The sequence below is a fragment of the Perissodus microlepis genome, chromosome 12, assembly GCF_051167445.1.
Source record: "Perissodus microlepis isolate ML-2025 ecotype Zambia chromosome 12, ASM5116744v1, whole genome shotgun sequence".
In the NCBI taxonomy this organism is placed as follows: Eukaryota; Metazoa; Chordata; class Actinopteri; order Cichliformes; family Cichlidae; genus Perissodus; species Perissodus microlepis.
In genome coordinates this window covers 3,500,006-3,525,736 of record NC_140472.1, presented here as the reverse complement: position 1 = coordinate 3,525,736, position 25,731 = coordinate 3,500,006, and the positions used below count along the sequence as shown (strand labels likewise).

Genomic DNA, 25,731 nt, shown 5'->3' with positions numbered 1-25,731 from the left:
AATATATGCCTTCCGGGTTGTCGCCTCGAAAAGACGCGGGGGAGAGGCGTTAGCGGATGGAAGCAACAGTACTTTGATACCGCCGCGGGTAGACGCGTGGGGGCTCGTATGTGACATCGCACGTAGTGAATGGTGAGTTGGGTCTGAATGTCTGTTTGTATTTGTAACCCGTATCAGTATGCCAGTGCTATTAGCTGATGGGTTAGCTAAGGCTGAGGCCTACTACATTACTACTACTACTCTCACTCTACGTGGCTGTAGTCTTGTTATTAGAGATTGTCATTTATTTTAATTTATTACAATGGTTGGATATGTATTTGTTGTATATTGGTATTTTCTCATGAACTTTATTGTGTACACTGGAACTAAAGCTAGCTTGGGAAATTTAGATGAATTTTGCTAATAGTGGTCCTGTGATTATAGTGCAGGCTAGTGGTGCCCTGGAGAGACCACAGCGATACCACTACTTTGGATGGCGAGCTAGGCCCAACGAGCCAGAACCCCAGCTACAACTTTCTGCGGTCTGGTAGGAGGCTGCTGCAGCCTACACTCTCCCCCCCTGGGTTTCAGTCCCCCAAATCTTACTTCCGAGATCTCAGTCTTGGAATCTCAGTTCTGATCATCACACTTCCAATTTCAACCTGTTACAGACTGTCATACGCGTTGGACTTATATCAATCATGAAATAGCAACTTTATGGACATTGTCTGCCGGGGGTTGGAGGAGGTTGCTGCACCACTGTGCAGCTGGTATTTTACAAGCTTGAATTATGTTTTAATTTTTCCTGTCTGCAGATTTTGTAAATATTGGTATTTGGTAATTGCACTTTATTTTCACTGTAAATAACAACCGTAATCACAATACCTGTGACTGTACGTTTATTATACTTCACTCACCTCCCAGAGCCGAATCTGACATCTTCTGAATTAGCCCAACCACTCATAACCAACTCAATTTATCTTAGCTTATGTACTTGCTACATGAACAAGTGAGAAACATAGACGTTGAGATCGATCAGACTGGGTTACAAGGACATTTCAGGACTCTAATTAAACATGCTGAGTGTAAATATGTCAATATACAAATACATAAAAATTGGAAGAGTGATGAACCTTCACAGGAGAGGCCAGCCTACCAAAATTACTCCATAAGCACATCAACAACCTGTCCAGTGGATCACAAAAACAAAAACCCCCAGAATATCATCCAAAGAACTGCAAGCCTCAATCGCCTCAGTTAAAAATCAGTGTTCTCATTCAGTTTCAATTTGCAGGGATCATAAAAACTGGACTCTGGAACAATTTTTCAAAAGTCATGTCTCAGATTTAACCTGCTCATAGTGATAGGCCCATCAGGGTGAGAAGAACGTTAGATGAAGTGATCCCATCACTCCCCTTCACTGAAGCCTTTGATTCTTTTTTGGGTAAAGCCACCTTGAGTCCCTTGAACAGGTATTGTATGAATCTAAGATATTGCCATTATTATGACTAAAGCCCACCATACAACCCTGTGAGAAAAACATTATGACCCGGTGTTGCTTCAGCTGGTAAGATATACAAATTAGCATTCTTTGCCTGAAAACTGAGGTCACCTGAACGAGACATTTCACACGTGGATACTTCACCAGAGTCCAAACTTTGAGCCCACTGAGAATTCAAACAGTATAAATGGCATGTATATCTTGGTCTAGTAGAGTACGCGCAACAGTAATCATGGGAAAGACTGCTGATCTGACAGATGTTCTTTTCTTTAACCTTTATTTAACCAGGAAGATCCCATTGAGATTAAAAACCTCCTGTTCAAGGGAGACCTGGCCAAGATAGGCAGCAGCGGGTGTCTCACAGTTACAGAAATTACTCAATTAAACACAGGCAGCAACAACACACATGCAAAAATAAATAAAAAATTAATAAATAAAATTCAGTAAAATTCAAATAATAATAAAAAAAAAAATCTGTTAAAATGACAATCAATCTAATTGAAACAGTTACATGTTATGGACTTGGCCTCAAGGATTCTTAGTTTAGATTTGAAAGCACTTAATGAAATGAATTCGGTCTTTTTCTAGTCGTTTGTTCCAAGCCAAGGGTGCTAAATGGACAAAAGCTCTTTTACCAAACTCAGTTTGGGCAAATGGAACAGAAAGCAACAAGTAACCATGCGGACCAGCATGCTTCATTGCAAGCAGGGAACATATATAAGAAGGTAGCAACCCAAGTATTGCCTTGTATATAAAACTGTATAAATGAGAGTTCCTCCGACTTACCAAAGCAGGCCATCCTACCTGAGAGTATAACTCACAGTGGTGAGTCTGAGATTTACGGTTAGTGATGAACCTCAGAGAAGCATGATACACAGTATCAACCATTCGAAGACATTGAGCAGAAGCATTCATATATAGAATATCCACATAATCCAGCACAGGCAAAAATGTTGCAGCAACAAGCCGCTTCTTTGTATTGAAAGACAAACACAACTTACTTTGAAAATAAAATCTCAGTTTTAACTTCAGATTTTTCACAAGATTCTCTACATGTGGTTTGAAGGTGAGCGTGTCATCAATCAAGATACCCAGATATTTATACGTGTAAACCAACTAGATTTTATTACCTTCAAGAGTGGTTACTGATGGGATTGTTTGGGCCCATATTTAGAAAACAACATGAGCTTTGTTTTGTCTGCATTGAGAACAAGTTTAAGCTGAAGTAATGAGTGCTGGACAGCAAAAAAGGCTTTCTGCAAGGAGTCAATGGCTTGGACAAGAGTTGAACCACAGCTGTAAATAACTGTGTCATCAGCATAGAAGTGCATGTTTGCATCTGGCACATTTAGACCAAGATTGTTTATGTAAATGATAAATAGAAGGGGGCCTAATACAGAGCCCTGTGGCACTCCGTTGTGCACTGTAACAAATTCGGAACATAGACCGTCGGATTTTATGCACTGAGACCGATTACTGAGGTAGTTTGAGAATAGGGGTGGGTTTTTATAATCGATTTATCGATTAAAATCAATTCTGGCTTGGATAACATGAAATCGATTCATTAAAATCATGAATCGATTTTTTAATATAAATTTATTTTGCCCGAAATGCCAGAATCTCAGGTGAAACCTCACAAATTTTCAACAACCACCAAACAGCTAAGACATTAAATGAGAGCAGGAACACGGATTCTGCACAAAGACGTAAACACAAAGCTCGGACCTGCCGACGGATCAGAATCAGTGAGATGTCGCCTTTCTCACCTGACGGCACGGTCGTGGCTGAAAGCTGACAGCTCGCTGATTCTGATCTGTCGGCAGGTCCGCGCTTTGTGTTCATGCCCTTTTTGCGCCGATTCTAAAGCTCTTAGTTTTATCTCTCTCCAAACAATATTGACCGAACCAGCAGCAAAAGAAGATCCAAACTACGCTTCACATAAACATCGTCAGGAATTCCCTCTGACTTTTACGGTTTTGCTTCCACCAGGATGAAATCACACTTCATGCACAGCTCTCTCTCTCTCTGTACTTCAAGAAGTTTCCCGTCTAAAAATCTGTTTTTTGCATTATTCGCTTGCTCGTTACGCATAAGTCTACCGTTGTTTACAGCGCTGTCGGCCGCTGGTTTTTTTTTTCCTATTACATACTTCCGAAAAGACAACCTAATTTCTGCCGTTCAATACTGAACAAATTTAAACTTTTTAAAATTATGCAAAATGCAAAACGCTTAGCCGTGTCTCTAATAAAACCGCTGTAACTTCAGAGGTAGCGTTCATATGTTGATTAATGGTTTTCTTTCATTTTTGATGTGCTGCAGAATATTTTTTATAAAATCCCAGGCCAGGAAAATCACCTTCATGTTTTTCTGTGTTTTATCTTCAGCTACTTTGACACAAAGGCATCTGCTGTGATGCTTACACCTTTGATAAAGTCTTGCGTGCGTCAGCTTCCTTTTTATAGATACAAAAATATGTAAATGTACTGATCTGAATTATAATATATCTGACTGTCAAAATTTCCCAGAATCAAATCGAATTGAATCGAATCGTGGATCGAATCGATTCTAGAAATCAGTGACGATACCCAGCCCTATTTGAGAACCATGCCACTGCTCTCTCAGAGAGTCCTGACTGGAGGAGTCTAATGGCACAGAAAAAAAAAGTGTCAAATGCTTTTGACAAATCAATAAAAAGGGATGCAGTGTTGTTTCTTATCAAGTGCAACAGTAATATCATTTACTACACTCACTGCAGCTGTGATAGTACTGTGATTTTTCCTAAAGCCTGATTGATATTCAGATGTTACTGACATGCTGTACAAGGAGATTAGGCCACAGGAGGTCACTGCTAAAAAGGCTCGCTTTTGTGCTGACACGACTGAAACCTCACAGAGTATCTATAGGGTATTGTCAAGAAGAAGATGAGAAACACCCAATCCAGAAATAGAGAGGAGCTGAAAACCACTGTCAAAGTAACCTGGGCCTCAATAACACCTCAGCAGGCCCGTGAGCTGATCGCCTCCAAGCCACACCACAACGCTGATGTAGTGATTCATGGTAAAGGAGCCCCAAAATAAATGAAGACTATATCTCTGTTATAAATAATTTTTTAATTGATCTGAGGAAATATTCTAACAATCCAAATGACTCCACTTCTGATATTAAACTGTTCAGCTGTCATCTTGTTTGTCATGACACTTACCAGAGGAACATTGACAGTCCACAGCTCTCCTCCTAACTTGCTGTTCATCTGCAGAAGTATCTTCTGTGCCACACTCTTCAACTTCTGCTGCTGGGAAATTGTGCGGACATTGATGGCCTAATGACAAATAGGCGAGAGTGAAACATACTTTCTTTTTTGGAAGAAAATATTTTCAAAATTACTATTTATGCATTTGTTAAGTTGTAAACATTTCATTCCTTTCCTCTAATGCTGAAAGAAGAGCACAAACATCACAAACCTGGGATGGGATGGGATTTTTAACACAGCACAGCTTCTTGATGGCACTGTAGAGATCATCTCTGTTGCCAAAAATGATGCAAACTACAAGCTGCAAATTGGGCTGCACACAGAAGTGAAAAGCTTGAGTATAGTGATCTTAAACAACATCCACCAAACATCTCAGCATTCACTGGTAATAACAAAGAGGTAAAAAATACAGGAAAGATACATCAGACAAGGCACTGTTCTCTTTGATAAATTTGAACGTTTTAAGGTGGAAGCAGTCATCAAAAGATGGGTGCAGGATGGTCATTAAGGGATGGGAATGAAATGATTCTCAGTTAGAAAGCAGTCCAAACTGTGCAAAGAAAATATCCACCACACTGTTACACCACCATCGCTATTAACAGCTGACACCAGACATGAGGGATGCTGTGCTTTTGCCAAATTTGGACCCTACCATCTCAATGTTGCAGCAGAAACTGATAACAGGCAACATCTTTCCAATCTTCTGTTTTCCAATTTTGGTAAGCCTGTGCAAACTGTAGCTCAAGTTCTTAGCAGACAGGAATGGGACCCAATGTGGTCTTCGGTTGATGCAGCCCATCTACTACAGAGTTCAAAATGTTGTGCATTCAAAGATGCTCTTCTGCACAGCTTGGTTGTAACAAATGGTTATTTAAGTGACTCCTGCATTTTTATCAGCTAGAAGCAGTCAGACAATTCTACTATGGCATTCACCCAGAGAACTGCTGCTCACCAGATATTTTCTCTCCTTCAGACTATTCTCTATAAACACATGAGACGGTTGTGTGGGAAAATCCCGATAGATCAACAGTTTCTCAAATATTCAGACAAGCCTGTCTTGCGCCAACAACAACAACTTTACCATGGTCAAAGTCCCTTAAGTTACCTTTCTTCCGCATTCTAGTGCTCAGTTTGAACTTCAGTAGGCCATTTAAGTATGCAGAGATGATCGAAATGACCATGGACTCAGGTGCTGCCATGTGATTGTTAAAGTAAATAATTAATAAGGCAATCAGCTGAACAGGGGTACTTCACAAAGTGGCTGGTGAGTGTGTGCACTAGGCAAGAAAAAGTTGGTGTTTGACGTATTTGATAAAGACACAAAAAGTACAATTGCTTGTCTGTTACACTCCATTTGTCCATCATATGTAATAACTTCACAAGTTCTGGTAACGCCAAAGGATACACAAACCTTTTCTTTGAACTGGAATAAATTATAAGGGGTTGTCAGTTATTTTATTGACAAAATGTGATACGTTTATAAATGAAAATATATCCAACATTAGTATATGTGATTAGTGTGTGTGTGTGTGTGTATATATATATTAGGGGTGCAACAATACTCGTATCGATATTGAACCGTTCGATACAGTGCTTTCGGTTCGGTACGCATATGTATCGAACAATACAAAATTTTTAATTTCTTTTATCAACTTTCCTTCTGACGATGCTGTCTGTGTCGAGCGCTCAGTGGATCTGCGCTCGACAGTGCAGCCTAGGTGCAGTAGTCGAACGCAGATTCACTGAGCGCAGGGCAAGCTAGCGAGACAGAAGTTAAGCTCTCCTTGCAACATGGCAAATTGAACCTCCCCCACCCTCATTCAGATCTGGCGTTTGGAACTATTTTGGTCTTCATGTGAAGTATGACCCTGAAGGTAAGCGCGTCATGGACTAAAGTAAAACAGTATGTTGGATGCGCCACGCAATGCTCAATTACATGGGTGGGAACTACTGCATTAGTGCAGTTAGCTCGTTAACGTGTTGACGCCGTCCAGCCCCACGCACGGGGCGATCCGCGGCAGCTCGTTAACGGAGATTTGCCGTGTTGTGGCGTTAACGTCATTTCAGATTAACGCTGACAGCACTAGTGGGAACACAACAAATATGACTGCACATTTACTCCGACATCATCCTAGTGCAAAGACAAGTGGAAGCAGACAAAAACAACAAGCACGCAGGCTACAAACTTTACCCGAGTCATTTAGACAGCCGTTAGCACATGATTCTCCTTATGGGGACCTGATATGTTTAATATGCTGCTGAGAATATAGCCCAGAAGAAGCGTATAGTATAGCTTTTATTTTGGAAAGAGCCATTTCTCTGTAATAAACTCTCTTTTCCAAAGATGAGTGATTCCTCAATCAGATAGATTTATTATTTTATTACTTTGTTGTTTCAGCAACATTAAATTTAAAAACTGTACGTTTGAGTTAAAATATATATTTATAATTTTAATAAATGACAAATTAAAAAAGCATGAACATTTTTTTGTATCGAAAAAATATCGAACCGTGACACCAAAGTATCGAACCGAACCGAACCGTGAATTTTGTGTATCGTTGCACCCCTAATAAATATATATATATATATATATATAAATAAAGGCTTGCCATCTGTGGAACACACTCCCAACCGATATCAAATTGATTACAGACATTAGATCCTTTAAATTGAAGGTTAAAGTGTGGTTAAAGGGAAATCAAAGTTGTAGTCATTTTAACTAATGATTTTAATTTTATTTTAAATTATTGTCTATTAATTGTAATTGTATTTATGATGTAATTTGGTTTTATGAAAACGTATGTTTTATTGTAAAATGTATCTATTTAGATTGTAAGCCCAACAAGGGACAATTGTTGAAAATTAGCAGTAGCTATAAACCTGTGCGGTACATCAGTTTCATGTCTTGCACTTGAACTATGTTAAACTGCACTGTCCCTTTTTAAATAAATACATTCAAATAATCTTCACATTACTGTGATGGCATTCATATATTTCTAATGAATATTTCTGTAGTGAACTAAAAACCAGTGAAATGAGATTTATGAAGATTTCGTCAAACTAAATATTTTCTACATCATACCTGACTCGTGAGGTGCGAGTGGATGGTCTTGACATAAGTCTCGGTCCGATCATCCCTCAGCTCCACACAAATGGGTCGACCCATCTGGACCCCAATAGGTGTGGCCACCTTGTTAAAGGTGGAAACAAGCTCTTCAGCCTGTGCTGTACAGCGTCGAGGGTAGAAGACGGCCCAGGTTTTCAAGGGAATCTAAGAGTAACATGGATTGTTTAATGAAAGAAACCAGTGGTGTAAATCAGCCATATTTGTATTATGGTAAAGTAACTTGTTCACACACTGACACTTTAGGAAGCAGTGTATTAACTGTGTATGCCGTTTTGTTCTTTAACTACTTTCAGTTGTTGAGGTTTCGTCTCTTTAGATTTCTTATTCCCCAAGCGTCTCCATTTCCCCCCAATCAGCTGTTTGTGTATAAACAGTCCCATCTTTCTCTTGTCTGTTGTGCATTCAGTGACAAAGGACAATCAGAAGTAGGACTTCATAAACTTTAGCAAACTACTGTCGCTGTTTAACTGTAAAAAGAATATTGCATTGTTTATAAGGCATCCTTAGCCTTATCACATTATGTGGGTACGCAACTCTTAGCAAGCACACATAAAACAAGCTGGCAGAACTACAGATAAAATGTCTTTTTTTAGTTTACATTCTGAGGGACATTTTCATGTCATATTTTAAAAACATAGTGATAACAAAATGACTCACTCATGATTGCCAATGTTTCAAATTCAGTTCCCAACTGAATGTAGCTTCTTTTTTTTGTATTTCCAAATTTTCATCACAGAGAGGAGAACTAACAATGTTTGACCAAACAGTTACATGTCATTATGCTTAAACAATAATGGTTTACAGTTGTTTAATTGTTTAGCTGACTGAACACATCTCTGGTAACCACCAGACAAGATCTGGGATATGAAACAGCACATTTATATAGAGCTCTACAGATAAGCATTCATAACACTTACAGAGCTGATTGAAGCATCCCTCACAACCTCTCTGGACCAAGACACATCAGCACCAGTGGCAAAGGATGAAGACTGCAGGCAGATGGTTTCAAAGGGAAGAGTTCTACCTTTGATCTGCAAAAGAGAAAAATATTCATACTATATTGGGAAAAATAGAGAAAAAGAAACGTCCACAAGGAAAAAGGGCAAACAAGGAAGGAAAACAAAAGGACAAGCTCTTACATCCACTTCAAAAAGAACTGTTTTTGTATGCATTATGTTTACTAACCAAAGAAATGAAACATGGCCTCAAGTCAGTCAGAATTTAGTACCGACATACTGAAAGGCTATAGCATGGCACTGGTTTAACTGTGCATTTCTCAGACAACTCTTGAGGAGAAAATAGCCCACGGGCACTCTGCATCACTGCTTTGAATGAAGGAGTTTTCTAAAGAGACAAAATTCCTACCATCAAGATTTCTGTGCCAACCTCCAGTCCCCAACCACCAAGCTCATTCAGACTTTCAGGATTGGTGTTGATGTTCTTCAGAAGTTGCTTTATTGAGTGGGTATGCTGCTCACCACTCACGTTAATGTGCATTGTCAAGTCCTAGAACATGTTAAAAAGAGCAATATTCTCTTTGAGCAGTCAGGTTTCCACAAGTTATTTTATTCATTACCATTACTTTCATGAAGGTTTTCAGACCAGAATTTCTTCTTGGAAATTTCCATTACTGACAATAATCATAAAACATCTTGGTTCTGACAGTTATGTTAGCAAAGCATTGCACTACCGTGTCGTTGTCAATGTTTACAATGGTCAGGCTCTTTCTCTGCTGTGTAGAAATCAAGTGTTTACACTCGAAGTTTAAACTAGAAAAATTTGAACATTTTAATATTGAACACTCTTAAGACAACTGATTTTTAAAGTGCTATATGTTCTGTTTTCAACCAACATACACAGTGTGTATTAACACTAACATTAAATTAGACAGGCAGCTCCTAAGAGTAAGGAAAGTTTACTGACACATTAAGCTTACTTTCATAGCTCTGAAGTCCTTCCTCATTTTCTCAGGAATTCCTGTCATGAAGGAAAGCTCTGGGACTAAAAGGATCTCACCAGTGATGATTTGCTGCAACAAATGAACAATTAGTTGTTATAAAATCTTTTGAACTTGGCAATTTGGATTATCCAATTAACCTATCCCCACAAACTGCATGTCTTTGGAGGGTGGGAGGAAGCCGGAGTACCCGGAGGGAACCCACGCAGATGGGTTATATTGCAAATGTTTGCAATATAAAAAATAAATGAAAAATGTAAACATCTATGTTTAGTGAACTTTGCAGTGTTGCTCTGTGGTGCAGCTACGACACTGTAGCAAAGTTTACACACTATGTCTACTTGATCCACGTCTGACTCCGCGAACCCATAATGTTTCCACACCACTGAAGTTTTTTTTACCTCTCTTTTCAACCAACGGCAGTCACTCTCCTCTCCAAATAACTTCTGCTTAGCTTTCCGAGCTTCCCTCGGGTCCTCTTAATCAGCGGTCCCCAACCCCCGGGCCTCGGACCGGTACCGGTCCGTGAGTCGTTTGGTACCGGGCCGCGAGAGTTGAGGCTCAGGTGTGAAATGTATAGTTTTCAGGGTTTTTATCGGTTTTCAGCGTTATTTTGTTATCGTTTTTATCATTTACTCGGTTTTCCTGGGTCTTTTCACGTGTGTTATGAATAAATTTTCTTTTTTTCGGTACCGGTACTAGTTTTATTTTGTTGTATTTATCCGCAACACCTTAAAGGCCGGTCCATGAAAATATTGTCGGGCATAAACCGGTCCGTGGCGCAAAAAAGGTTGGAGACCGCTGCTCTTAATTGTTGTGACACGTGTTCGAAATGCAGAGAGGTGCGCTCGATTTGCCACACGGAGCAGCGCGAGAGTCAAGCACGAGGGAGGGGCTAATAATCGGCTCAGTCATTTTTAATGATCGTTGAAAGCCCAGATAGTAATCGTGATTAAAATTCGATTAATTGAGCAGCCCTAATCGATAGTCAATATATTTATCCAATCACCCAACCCTACTAACCCTCTGGTAACTATTTGGACAAACATAAATTAAATGAACGTGAACATGAATGTGAAATGGCATTCTTAGAAAAACATGTCAGATGACTGATCTACTTCATCGAGCCTGCATAAAAATCTGTCTGTGTGTCTTGAGCTTTTATTAATACTAGCATTAGGCATGTGGAAATCTTCATTCCATATTTAGTACTGACTTTAACAATATCTCCCGGAGACACAAATTGTGTTGTTGCACTGAACTGTTGAATAAAACTTTTTTAAAAACATAGGTTTTTACCTTCCCGCCTTGTCTGGACCTCTCCTTTGGCCGATGCAGGAGTAAAGGCTGGTCCATCTCTTTGATTGTAATGCCATAGTTTTTGCTGTTAAACAACAAAAACAAACAAACATGTAATGCAATCACATGAGCATTGGAGAAAACAAAAAAAAAACAGATCCAACTGATCTTTTCATTGTTGGGTTGGTATGAAGACCGAACTGCTGATATTTCACTACACAAACACACACAAAAACAGTTTGCTGTAGTTTTGTTGCGCAGAAAAAAGCAGTCTAACCTGTAATAGTCCACAAAGGTAGTTACAGTGCCATCCATCAAAGTGAAGGTGTCTCTGGGTGATTTGTTCCACTCAATGGCATCAATGCGGTAGGTGCGGTTGTTGTAGCGGGTGATGACAATGCTGCCGACGAGTTCTTTGGTGCATTCATCTTGAAAGTTTTCCTTGCTCTGTTGGTACAACGTGTTCCTGGCAGACAGCCCAACACAAGCACATGTTTTTCTTTTTTCACACTATGGAACGGAGCCTTTATTAGACTGTTCTGCTCAAGCCTAACAGGGAAAGCTTGGTCAAAGTTAATAATGCTCGATAATCACTAAAGGCCATTAGAAATGTTGCAAAATCATCTGTGGCTGGAGATACAGTCACAGACATAAATCTATCTGCAGCAGCTCGAGCATATTTGTATGCTGATGCTTTTTGTTGTGTAAACTCACATGACATCCAGCACAGAGTCATTCCGCAAGACTTTGTGAGAGACATCAATACACAGGTACAGGCCTCCATCTGTGTGCTTGATACCAGTTGAGTAGCCTGGCCAAACCTGGAGTCTAGAAAAACCGGTAGACTAGTGAATGAAACTGCGCTGCCTGATTTTAGCAGGTATCCTTTGATGCTACAACAAATCTCACGACTTACCGGTGTTTTCCAAGAATGACTGCGCTTTCTGGATCATAATGGTTTCTGCCTACCAGCTTTAGTCCAATGATTTTCATCACCCTTGAAAAAACGAGAGGAACACTGTGTCATATCCTGTAATTTAAACTTCCTTTATAACGGAGAAGGCACAAGGTGGAAAACAATCATTGCTGTTTAGGACTAAATGAACAAAGAACTCTTGACAGCAGTCGGGCTTATTGTGTAAAATAGAAAGGATATAATGTGTCTCTGACATAAGAAATACCTCCTGAGCACCACATTGTAGAAGGGAATGCACAAATCTGAGCTCGGTGGTAAAATCTTCGTCATTTGAATTTTGATTTGTATTTCCTGATTATCGGTCCGTCTCAAACTCTTGAGAACAACCACCTGTGCAAAAATAGTATATATATATATATATATATATATATATATGTATATATATATATATTTATTTTAAAAAGAGCGTATTAAGTTTTAAATTTAGCATGGTGACTGTAACAACTGTGATACTCACGTCTTTCAGTTTAACAGGAAGGTACAGTATCGATCCGTCAAATGCCACAACTTCACCTGTGGTTGGACGGTGGTCTTTCATCATGCCAAAACGCATCGCCACTGATTCGACATTAGGACTGGGTAAGAAATTCACATCACAAAATACAGATTAGATATTAACACGAGTAACGATACTGAATGAACAAATTTCAAGTTTCTCTGTGGTTCTTCAGTGTAATTTAAGCTGATTCTACATTTTCATTGTCTGGCAAAATGTTAAATCCTAGTAAACATTAAGATTTTCCCAAAATACCTGCATAATTTTATAGACATGGGAAATAGTGTTGGTAACAGGAGCTCTCTGGGTTTCATTAATTGCTCACTTATAATCAACGGACTAATAAGAGCCGAAAGTAGACTAAAATCTGTAAAGGATCATAGACAGAGAATTAGTCCAAATATCACTTTAGTGTAATTTTCAGTTAGTTTGTTCAGACGGGAATGTTAGGCTGGATGTTGAGCTGGAAACAATGCACTTTTTGTATGTCAAGAATAACAATATACTGAAAATCAAGTATTTAAGATCTTTTGCTCCTGTAATTTTAATTCTACTGTATGTGTGAGGCAGATTTGTATGCAGGTAAACCATCTTTATGGTGAACAAAACAGAGTATTTATTGTGAAAAACTGTCTACTGCCTGTCTGTGTAGGCAGTGACCCAGCTACCAGTGCCTACATTGTATTAGAACCAGTCCCTGTATTACCTGAAACTATGATTAAAGCTTTCCAACATTTCCTACAGTTTTTAGACATAAACTTTGTTTCCTTGTATGCAACAAGTGGTCTTGAATGTTATATGATACTTACGTAAATGTAACATGGTACTGATACACCGCTTCATTCTTGCATTGAATTTGGATGTGGTTTGACCCAATATTTATAGGAGCTCCTTTGGTTCCAGCCTTATTCAGTGGCTCACTGACGAGTGGAGAACATACATGGACAAAAAGATCAGTTTATGACAAGTAAAACAAATGATCAGTTACTGACCCGACTGACTGTCTTGCAAAATGTTAGATTTGATCAATATGGAACCAATACCACTAGATGACCCTTAATAAAATACACCATTATGTGCTCATAAGAGACAATGAGAATGTCAGAAGACATGGATAAGTCAGAGGTAATGATGTTTTAGAATGAACAGCTAACACCAGAACACTCGCTCTGACCGTTAAAAGCCTCCAAACCACAACACACCTCATGTTGGTTTGTTAGGACTCGCTAAGGTAAAGGAAATAGAGAAAAGCACACTCACCGAACTGCCTCCATTGTCAGCCCCGTCTTTGCAGCTGGACCAGTGGAAAGGTCTGTGGCTTCTTGAACGGTGTGCACAGGGGACACAGTTCCTTTACAGTATTATGCATGTCATTACCCAAAATGCATGTTTTCCCCCCACAAATTAATCAAATTAAAATAAAAAACACAATTAAGATTGTATTAGACACATGCAAAAGAAGATGCACATAATAGTTTACTTGGGGTTCCTACACCTTTCTTTCCCTTTCAAAATCACAATCTTCTCCAGTCTCAAGTTTTCAGACAGTTTCCAAATCTAAAGTCTAGAATTCCTGCACAGGAATCCCCGTCATGCTTCTTGTTTTTTCTTTTAAAAAGAGGATTAAAAACAAATTAAGGTGGTAAACTCTCAGTTTTCAATCCCTTTAAAATAATTTTATATAATTACCCGTCAGAGAGGGCTGAGAGTATTCTGTTTGCGGCTCAGACACTGGAGAAACAAACACGTCTTGACCTGCAGGAAATGAAGGAAGCAAAGCACGGCCTCTGCCAACTCCAAGCTGAGGCATAGCTGCTCTTCCGAGGCCCACCATTTTCTGAGGGGACAAACCTCGGCCAAGGAAACTGAAAAAGGCAAAATCCACAGAAGGAAAAGTCATATAATGGTTGTTCAATGCAGATAAAGTAAGTAAGTGTAATTTGGCACTGGCACTACTTTTTCCATCCCAACCTGGATCAAGTCATACCTTCATAAAGGTTAGAACATGTACTTTGTGCTTAACCTGTACAATGATTTAACTTCATGGCCGTTAGGTTTTATATATGGATTTGTTTTTAATTGTCAAAAGTTAGGTGCGACAAAAAACCTAATCCAGCAAATAATTTAATTTCCTGCCTGCAGATATTCATTGCTACATGTGGAATTAAATTCCCTGCGTGCAAATTCTACAACCTGCGTGTGTAAAACTCAGCAGCCACACACGCGTGAGAGTCTGATTTGCAGGCATTGCTGCAGTTTCACACTCTGTGCTCACAGCTGAATCCTACCTGCTCCAATCAACTGACTTTTGACGAAGGATTTAATAGTGTTCATAAAGCAAGAACATTATTAAAGAGATGTTTCTGGGAGGTACTTCGATCTTTCATTATTAGTAAAAAAAAATTGTTACTGTTTCAGTGAACAAATGCTTTGATCAAATCTGATTATCAGCTTTTTACAGTTGTGGAAGAAGTACCCATCCTAAATCCTATACATATATAGAAGTAATAATACTACTGTACATATACATTCTGTAAAAATGAACTTTTACTGACATAAAAGTACAAATGTTATCCATTAAGGTATATTTCAAACTCTATAGAACTGATGAGTTATTGAAGTGTACGCTTCACAAAGTCATTAAAGCTACTAATTCACTGTAGCTAAATCACACCACAATTTATTAGTTAACTTAATAAGTTATTAGTTAACTTATATTTCATATAAATCTAATTCTGCTAAATATGATTATAGCTTTAAAAGGAGGGTATGTGCAGTTACATGTTTGCTGCAGACTAAGCAACTTTTTATTGGCAGATTTAAACGTCTGTATTTTGGTTATAAATGTACACTTCCCTTCCTGATTCTCATGAGTTAGTTTTTTGTTTTTAATTTTTTATTAATGGTATGGAATATTGTACAACAATATGGGACATCAGTGAAGATGCTTCAGAACGCTCTGGTTTTAAAGATTTCTTCATCAGTAAGGTTATTTAGTGACAGCTGTCAGTATTTCCACTGCTACACAGGAAACAGCAACTGCTGATAATTAACTCTGCAAAATTAATTTACAAATATGGTTTAAAAACAGTGCTTATGTTGCTGCCTCAGTGTAACTCGATTTAAGTAAACGAAACTGTCCATCAAAAGTGACCAATCACATTAGGACCCCTCTTCAAGCAGTCAAAAGTCAGTTGATTCAAGCGAGCAGCATTCAGCAGCGAGCACAGAAACTGCAGCAGCACGGACAAAGTAGGCTCTCATTTAGTCTACTGCAGGTTTCATAAACTACATCAGGCTGAATGAAAATATGTCACAAATCCTGTTAGTCGAAACACAACACAGTGTCACTCCTGTGCTGCTTACCTGCTGCCTCTGCCCATCATTTCTCCAGATGGGCCGATACTCTGTGGTGTGCTGATGACACCTGGTGGGGCATCTCGCAGTTTCACCTCTCCCACATCCCCAGCTGCTCCCCTACCTGCAACGAAATGTAACATGAATCCATATGATTCTTCTTCATATACATAAACACCAAAATGAACCAACATCACGCCACTCTGTGGCTTACAAAGCTTTGAGCAGATGAGCACACAATGTGTTGTGCTTAGGGGCACAGAGACTGTTTGTTTTCAGTATCTCTGGATTTCTCAGAATAAATACAGACCCAGTGGTGCTGCTCCTCTTCCCAGTGAAGTCGCTGATGGTTCAATGCCCATTCCTCTAAACATTGAGACCAGTGTTGGTCCTTTAACATGTGGTGGCTTGCCAATCTGTCAGAAGAAAGCAAACCTGTGCAACTCTGTGTGGCAATTTCACCATTAAAATGAAAACATAATTTATTGCATTTTCTGGTTCGCACCTCTTCTTTTGTCAAAGTAGGGCTTTCTCCCATTAGAGCTGGCATCATTGTTTCACTTGGAGGTGTGGGTCCTTCCTGTGGCTCCAGTCTAAGTACACCTGCACTTCTCGCCACTCCTACCTTTGATTCAACTGCTGGGACGAGCAGCCCTCTGGCTCGGCCAACTACTATATCCTGTTGCGCCAACAGTGCTCTACCTCTTCCTACCACAGGTTCAGTAATGGGGACAGCTCCACTTAGTCCCAGTGAGTTATCACTGAAAGTAGGGAAAGCCCTGCCTCGTCCTACAGCAGGTTCTTCTGTAGAGAGCAACAGCCCTCTACCACGTCCTACAGCAGACTCCCCAAGCTGTAATCCTCTTCCTCGTCCCAGCCAATGGGCACCCATCTTCTCAGTGAGATCAGGAGGCTTGCCTGGATCCATCTGATCAACTTTTACCAATATCAGCTGTTAACAGCAGAGGAAAAAAAACAAATAATAAAGTTTTTAGCACAGGAAATGCATGGCCAGGTTCAAATACACTTCAACTTTCCTGAATGCTGAAAAAGTATTTCAGTTAAACTTTGTGATGTCTGTTTAATTCAAAGGAGGGTTTTTTCTTCCGGTGCAAAATTAGATTATTATGCAAATTAATACCGTCCCTGTTATCAGTCTTCTATCAGACTACGACTGAATGGGGTCAAGTTGGCAATAACATGCAATCCATTTTTGACAATACAGCAATGAACTGTGACAACTGTTGAAAATCACATATCTGTTACTATCTGTATACACAGAAATTTCAGGGTTCAGCCACCTTTTTCAGGGTCAAATTCAAGCACTTTTTAAGCACTTTCAAGGTCCCTTTTCAAGCTTTTCCAGCACATCCCCACCCCCGCACCCCCAAAAAGAATGCATGTTTCAATTCGTATCACCTCAGTAAGACCATGTGAAAATTAAAACAAATCATCCTAGGTGAACTTAAACACCTTTGTTCCCCTTTTGTTAAGACATAGAAAAACGCACCACACAAAAATACTGCAAAAGGAAACTGTCGCCTTATATATATAGTGTATAAACTCAAAATGCACATTTCACTTAAAAATTAAGATGTGAAAATGTGAACAAATCAACTTGTTAGAGATATTCTTCTCCTGTTGACCCCCCCCCGTTGAAACAAAAAATAGGAGGCAGATGTTTGTTTGTTTTTTTTTAAGTTAATTCCCAATAAAAATAACTGTTTTTTGCTAACTACATTGCTGTCTGTATTATTGCTGAAGTCCTTAATGATCACCTTTAAAGTGTTTGTGCTAATAACATCATGTACAGTCAGACAGGCATGGAGAACAGCACTGACTGGGAGGCTTTGAACAGATCACATAGTTCAATTCAACATATAAGACTTTAACCCTTTAAAGCCGGTCGGAGCGGACACGCTCCGTTTTGTGTAACTATTTTTAAATCCCGGTAGAACTGCAACCACGTAAGCTAGCGCAATAATTTTTTTTGCATATGAAACCAGAGGAGTTGTAGTTACATCTTATGCCATCAGCTTGTCCTAAGTCACAGTTTCCTTCCACATATAGATTTGCAAAAACTGCATAAAAAGTACTTGCAGCAACAAAAACATAATATTCCAGAAACACGCTTTGGCAATCCGATCAGCTGTTTGTAACACTTCCTACGTCCATCAGCGCGAACTATCGCATGTCCGCCATGACCTGCCCAAAACTGGAAGTGACGTCATTTTGCAGAAATGTAGTTTTTTACTATCAGGGCCTTATGAGCCTATACTGGTGTTTTTAAAAGTTATGTTTGACTTTATGACTTTCTCTGTCATTTCTGGGATGCTTAGGACTCATATTGCACTGCTGGAAATAGTTTATTTTGATGCATATGCTGTTTTTTGGGGGGTTTTTTTGCAAATTTGCACTATAATATTTATTTTCGTTTTTCCTGCAGTATATAAAAATTGGTGTATTTCAAAAATAAAACTATGAAGACACTCAAAATAAATTTCCTGTGGTGGGAAACTATTTTGTGCAACTTTTTTGTATTTACAGTTTTGAGGGATAAGCCTCTTAAATTTCTCTAACTAGAAATATATGTTAAAAAAACAAAAACGATTTTAATTTTTTTTTTGTAGTTTATTGCACTTTTTTGCAATTTATGTAATTACTATGCACTTAATGCAGACATATTATTAAAATTTGGGCTATAATGGTTGTATTGATGTATATCAACTTGAAATGCTCCCAAAAACGGCACTACAACATGTAAAAATATAATATAAGCTCTGGTGGACTTGGTTCTATGGTAGGTCTTAAAGGGTTAAGGATGCACAAGCATCTACTTAAAATCTATTTAATTTATCATCTGTGATATTATTATGTAAAATTCCAATGTATTTTGTTCATCTCCCTTAAATAAACAGGCAGCCTTAAAATATGAAATATTCATATATAAATGCACATATAAATGTGTGTACTGTCTCAGTGGCTGATTATGCCCCACAGGACTCAGTGGGAGCTTGAAGACATTTATAATGTTTATGTAGTTTAATGTGTAGGTGCTGACGATAAACACATTTTGAATGAAAGCCGGGGAACTTTGGTAGCACAGAAACAAGTGGCTATTCTTTGTGACCATATGGATCGGTCCCTCATATTACCATTATTTCACCCAAAGGCACCAAGTTAATGCTCAAAAAAGCTGCAGCAATACACACAAATATAAACAGTACTTGGTGACAACTTTGCTTTTAGCCTCTAACCCTCTGGGGTCCAGGGTACAATTGGCCATTTTTGACTACTTTTGATTTGGCCTCTATATTTCACCTTTAAAAACTGTTTATCTTGCCAATCTGTTATTTTCTCATTTTGACAAACTGTATCAGCACAATTATCCAAATTCAGACAAAATTTAAAATATGAGTAGAAAGTGATATTTTGACTGTAAAAACCACAAGCATGTTTAACGAATCATTTTCATAACTTGAAATGCAAATAGAAATTGTACATTTTTTTAAAAATATGCACAAGTTTTGCAAACAACAAAGTTATTTGGTACTATTTACCTAAAAACGCAGCCAAGGCTCAGACGTTTTTTATATAACCATTTTAAACTATTTACAGAACAATCAGGTGTTCTGCATCAAATAAGAAGACACACAAATTATTTATGCAACTCCAAAAAATAGTTTGTGTCACTATAACACAGATGAGAACAGCACAAGGATAAATCCTGCAGGTCTGACAGCAGGTGTGCCACTCCCGTTTTCCATGTGGAGACAGCGTTTACACTGCAATCTGCCTTTGGTGGCTTTTTTGCAGCAACTGTGACATTCACTAGTAGAACTGACACACAAAACAAAACAACGACTACACTACACATTAACTACACAAGACAACACACTAACTTGAGACTCCAAACACGGTAAACGTCACAAAGCTCTCACGTAGGGGTGGGCGATATAAACGATATACGATAGAAACTATATAAATTTGGCCAACAATAGAGATAATGGCGCTTTCTCAATTCTCAAGTACGGGAGTACGGACTCGCCGAGAACGCGAGCACGGACTTGCAATTTGTACAATTGGAACACCAGCGTACTTGATGATGTCACAGGTCCGGAGTTTTTACTGCCGTCCCCTCTTAATTTAACTGTGAGTAATATGTTATGAAGCTTAACTTTAATCACAGCCAAACCGGTTTACTCAGGAACAAATAAAACACTGAAATAAACCAAACATTAACATTTAGAAGTGATCTAAGTGACTTATATATCATATTTAACGATGTGCCGGGAGTCCGCTGTTCTCGCCGGCTGTAATAATCCTCGACCTCGCTGTCTGCTATGGAACTGGCGGGTCACAGACGTCTCCGAAAACGTCGGAGCCCGTTTGGAAATATATGATATCTTGATAAATCGAGCAGATATTTGAAGTTTACACAGCTACATTCTCGCTTGAAAAGAACTTAAAAGTTTATTTTGTGACCCAGAAAGAGTAATATTTAAAGGTTTTTAGCCCCGCTCGTCCGCCATTGCCGCGTTTGAGTTTTGGACGAAATGCATTCTGGGATATTTAGCTGTACCAAGTCCACACAAGTCACCACCGATGCATGCTCGATAAAACGGGCGGCGCGAGAACACAGCCGGGACTTTTTCGCGTTCTCGGCTTGATGCGTACTTCGAATTGGAACAGTACTTGGTCTCCGACTGATGACGTATCACGAGTACACGAGAAAGCAAGTACGCAGATTGAGAAAGGCCCTTTGACTATACCGCTCTATCGCGATAGCGCATGTTGATGATGTCATCAAGCGCCGCCTGTTTTGGTCGAAAGCATCGCAGTGGCTACAACCATTATCATCTGCAAATTATGCCAACAGTCATAGCAAAGAGATGAAGCACTTTTGAAATATGGGGAAAGCCAAAAACTGCGCTTCCTCCACTTCGGTAACATTGATTCATTAATGTTGAATTCTCTCGCAGCTGCTCTATTCCCATGTTGTTGCAGTATATTAATAACTAACCTTGTATTGTGGATGAATAATCTCAGTTGTTCTCCTAACTGAAGTTTGCCCCGTGTATAGCATCCTGCTATGCGATTGCATTTGTCCCTGACCACCAGAATCCCTCACGTTAACTTATATCGAGTGGAAAAAAGTTGGCGTTCATCCTCCAGCTTCACTGTGCTAATGTTATGCTAACATAGCTGTGTTGCTAGCAATCATGTAGCACAACATTATATACCAGGTAGTCCAACTTCAGTAACCCTGCAAACGCCACTGCTGTTTAGTTTTCTGTCTTCATTTATGTTGGAAGTGATAGCAGAGCTGTACGTTTTAATTAGTTTCAAAAATCTCTCAGTCAGAACATGCTATGTCATGTTTAGGTGTAAACTAGCGAGCTAACTTCCTGCTAACTTCTAACTCCATTAAATTTAATAACTTCTGTTTTCATGGATGCCTGGATGTTAAACTTAATTGTTACACCTGATAAAGCAGCAACGCTGATGATTTTATTAAAGATTAAAGAATTTAGACTGTTTTTAACTCTCAGTGTTCGTTTGACTTTGGGACCTGAAAGGGACGGAGTTTTGGACCCAGATTACTCCGCGAAGCTCCTCACTACAGCAGCCGTAATGCTCTGACAATCCATCAAGCAGTGCGGCTTACCAAAGTTGTACTAAAACATTTTTTAACAGATTTCTGCATGCCAAAATCAGTTCGAGGTCAGTAAGCACAACCAGAATTCATACATAAGGCACACTCTCGATTTTTGAGAAAATTAAAGGATTTTAAGTGTGCCTCATAGTGTGGAAAATACGTTATACAGAAGAAAAGAATATATCGTGATATATATCGTTACCGCAATTATATCGCGATATGAATTTTAGGCCATATCGCCCAGCCCTACTCTCACGTCTCAAAACACTCTCTCTCTTTCGCTCACTCTCACCGCTCACTCCTAAAACTTCCCCCTCTTCCCAAACAACCAAATGCCACATGTTGCCATATCATTTGATTGGTCGACATGGTAAATTTTTCCACCAATAGGGAAGGAGTGTTTTTTCTTTTTTCACTCACAAGCAAAGCGTGTTTGCTAGCGTTCTCCTTAGAAAACACAGTTTTTACCGTTTCTTCCCGGAGTAAACGCCACTGTTTTATTCAGAAAACAAAACATCGGTTTTACGTGGCCTATCAACACAGTTTAAAAACTGGTATATAGTTTGAAGTCCGCACGTTCGGCCCAAGTTGAAATGGAGACTCTGGGTCCGTCGACCCCAGAGGGTTAACCAGAAAGCTAGTTAGCTAGTTATGTATCGGCTAATGTTTAAAGCTTTCACTTGAGTAAATTAACTCATATCACTGCTAAGCAATGTTAGCTAAGTTCACAGCATATTCCATAATAGCGCTGCCATACTGCATCACACTCAGCGAGTTTGATAGCAAAATAATAATCATAATTTTAAAAAAAATAGCATGTGTAACGTACATGTACTGGAAAATTATTTGCTAGGACTCACCTATCATGCGACTGCCGTTTTCCATCAAACACTCATTTAAACAGCAACCTACAGGTATGTTAGCGCACTCATCACCGACTGGCCGAGGGAGGGGCGGGGTCACACGTTGAAACAGGCGCAAGGCAGCCCAGGCAGGGAAATTTTTACTTTTACATTTTGCGACTCATTTTATTTCTCTATCTGATAAGAAAACTATTCAATCAGATAGCTATTTGTGGTGAATGAAATACAGTTACACTTTCAAGCACTTTTAAGCACCACATCTGAAATTCAAGCACTTTTCAAACCTTGAAAAGACAATATTAAAATGCAAGAATTTTCAAGGATTTCAAGCACCCGTACAAACCCTGAAATTTACATTTAACTGTTACATTTGCAGTTAGCAAACCTGCTCAAAATACAATATACAGGCAGTTAAGCAGCGTCCTCTTAGAGACTCTTCACACTGACAATTATTTGGAAACCTTCGGCAATCTCTCTGAGAGTCAGGGAACCTTGCAGCACTCTTGTTCAAAGTATTTTAATTTATTTTATGAAAAATAGGTAATTGGTGTCGCCATAGAAAATACAATGATCTATCGGATTTCCCGCCACCCGTACTGCAGAAGGATTTCAGTAGTGATGTGCGATACCACTGATTTCCTTTCCAATCCGATACCAAGTAAAATCCAGGGTGGTATCGACGATACTGATGCGATACCGATACTCAAAAACTTAATGTTTCATTGTATTTCATAATACAATATAGAATTGCATTATGTAATTGTAATAATAATATAGCTTCACAATGATTACAGGACATCAGACTACTTGTTCTTATTGCTTAATGATGCAGAATAATCATATAGAAATAAAAAACCTGAAGTTGTGCGCTGTTTGAACACCTTGCCTGCCTGCAGCACTAAAGGACTCCGTGAGAGACGTCTGTCTCGCCCTAGCAGCACCTGTCCCTGTCCTCTCCTCCTCTTCAGTTCGCCTCAACATAAGCTCATCATATTCTGTGATATGATTAGGGATGGGTACCGGTATCCGGCACCGGTTCTGACATAAACGGTAGTAACCAGACCGAAAAGCAGCGCACATTTCGGTGCTTTTTTTTTTTCCTGAGATGTGATACACTTCAGATTCTAGCCAATCATTTTACGTTTCCAAGGATAGTAGGCGGGCCCAGGTACGTACGTTCTTTTAGAGCAGAGGCGCTACAGATTAAAAATGCCCAAGGCGAAGCAGTCAAAATTTGGCTGTGCTTCACAGCAAAAGACGCAAACTCAGCAGCCTGCAACAAGTGCTTTAAGATGATACTGTGCAAAGGAGGTAACACCTCGAATCTGATGAAACACCCGGCGACGCATTGCGGGGTTTTTTTAAAGCCGAGAAATGCACCGTACCTACTGCGGGTGTGGTGGCTGTTATCGGACCCGGAGTTAGCAACATCCCCCAAGAACCCGAAGAGGAGAGTCCTGGCCCCTAACCCTGCCAGTGTAGCAGAAATGATGACGGATGATGTTAGCAGCAGCAGCTGTTCTTCTCTGCTGAGTAGCTTAATGTTGTTCGTGTTTAATTTATGTTGAGTAGGCTAACCACGTTATTACATTAATGCATGTAAGGTGAACTAGCAAACACCGTCGTGGATACATGCGGCTGTCTTCTTGTTTGATGGCAGATACTCCCTTCACCTTGGCCAAAAAGGCTAAAATGCCCAAAGAAAAATTGGAAAACAGTTAAACATGAGAGCTTTTTGGACAAAGTTTGTGTTCTCCATTCTTTAAGCACCGGTTCGAGCACCGGTTCGAGCACCGGCACCGTTTCAAAAGTACTGGTTTGGCACTGGTATCAGATAAAACCTAAACAATACCCATCCCTAGATATGATTTACTCTGAGGTGTTTGACGAGGTTAGTGGTGTTGCCACAACACCTCACTGTCTTGCCACATGTATCGCAAACCGCGTCTTGGCTGTTTGTGGAGGTAAAATATGTCCAGGCATGACTCTGTTTACGCTCAGCCATTGTTGTGAGTGCGCACGCCAGGTGCAGTGTTGCAAACTTAGTGGCTTTGTCACTATATTTAGCGAGTTTTCAGAGCCCCTTAGCAACTTTTATTCTAAAAAACGACTAGTGACAAATCTGGTGACTTTTTCTGGTGTTATTGGAGACTTATTTATGACAACTTTTTGACGTGAAAGCGCGTATCTCTCTTCTCAACAAGCAGCGGGTGCTGCTGTGGGCACCTCACCCGTGCCAAAGCGCTCACGGGCAGAGGATAGTCCTCCCCCAGCTGCTATCAGGGCAGGAGATGTTCCCACCTATGCGTCCAAACTGCAAATGAATCGCGTATGAGTGAAGCCTCTGCTCCCGCACTGACTGTAACGCAATCAGTTCTTCTTTTACTGTTATGTTGTTTAGTGGATCACAAGGTTTAAAACTACTTAAACACACACACACAAAGTAACTTCACCAGAGTGCCTATTACGGGTCACTTTTGCCGGTCCAAGCGCAGATAAAGGAATAAGGTTGGAATTGTGACATAAAAAAAACAAAAACAATAATTGCTAAAAAAAATTTTTAATTTGTAATTCTAAATAAATTCTAAATGCATTTAGGACGGGGTTTTTTTTACTCACTTTATGTCTCTTCTTTTTTTCTCTCCTACAACGTGGGTTTCAATGATATTAGCATGACCAATTATGCAAATTAGGCGATGACGTCGTTTAGAGACTTCTAGAGACTTTTAGCATAGCCAATAGCGATTTTCCTTACTGAGGAGTTGGCAACACTGGCCAGGCCAACAGCCGTATTTCGCATATGACTATGGAAGGCGTAAGAGGAAGCAGTTTCTTCCAATTTAGACGATCCGAATGATATAGTTTCTTTCCACTGCGTTCCTGTTAATGAAAAACTACAAATTTAACCCAAAGTACTAAAATATCGATATTTTAATATGAGAATGATTCTAGAACATAAATTACTGGGATCGGAAGACTCGATATTTCAATATCGATCCGCACACCACTAGATTTCAGTGATAAAGAATTCTTAATGGCACAAACACCTTCATACAATACTGTACTTCATACGCTTTTCAAGGTGCAAGGCTGTTGCAAATAGAGTTAGTTTTAACACCAATTGTCCACCATAGATTTATTTAGAAATCCCCACACTAACAGAAACTATAGGCGCGCGATATTTGTGTACTTGTTCTGGCCGTGAACATCGTCTTTACGGATAAAGACAACGCTGACCGTGTTCAACTGACAACTTGTAACAACACT

The 25,731-nt window shown here is 39.4% G+C and overlaps 1 protein-coding gene across 2 annotated transcripts in view; it reads right to left on the bottom strand.

The window, feature by feature from the left end:
- The window catches only part of piwil2 (piwi-like RNA-mediated gene silencing 2), a 38,453-nt gene that overhangs the window by 12,212 nt on the left and 510 nt on the right, over positions 1-25,731 (bottom strand). The window contains exons 2-19 of one of the 2 annotated variants that reach the window (XM_084946559.1): positions 16,448-16,894; positions 16,253-16,358; positions 15,952-16,066; positions 14,275-14,450; positions 13,846-13,936; positions 13,395-13,505; positions 12,547-12,664; positions 12,295-12,419; positions 12,030-12,110; positions 11,828-11,941; positions 11,391-11,579; positions 11,114-11,198; positions 9,794-9,886; positions 9,223-9,363; positions 8,775-8,888; positions 7,813-8,001; positions 4,942-5,043; positions 4,683-4,799 (exon numbers count right to left, since the gene is read on the bottom strand). In XM_084946559.1, coding sequence (XP_084802685.1) covers positions 4,683-4,799; positions 4,942-5,043; positions 7,813-8,001; positions 8,775-8,888; positions 9,223-9,363; positions 9,794-9,886; positions 11,114-11,198; positions 11,391-11,579; positions 11,828-11,941; positions 12,030-12,110; positions 12,295-12,419; positions 12,547-12,664; positions 13,395-13,505; positions 13,846-13,936; positions 14,275-14,450; positions 15,952-16,066; positions 16,253-16,358; positions 16,448-16,870 — 2,490 coding nt within the window. In that variant the 5' untranslated portion in view covers positions 16,871-16,894. The remainder of the gene's footprint in view (positions 1-4,682; positions 4,800-4,941; positions 5,044-7,812; positions 8,002-8,774; positions 8,889-9,222; positions 9,364-9,793; positions 9,887-11,113; positions 11,199-11,390; positions 11,580-11,827; positions 11,942-12,029; positions 12,111-12,294; positions 12,420-12,546; positions 12,665-13,394; positions 13,506-13,845; positions 13,937-14,274; positions 14,451-15,951; positions 16,067-16,252; positions 16,359-16,447; positions 16,895-25,731) is intronic. The other variant, XM_084946560.1, reaches the window with a different exon arrangement.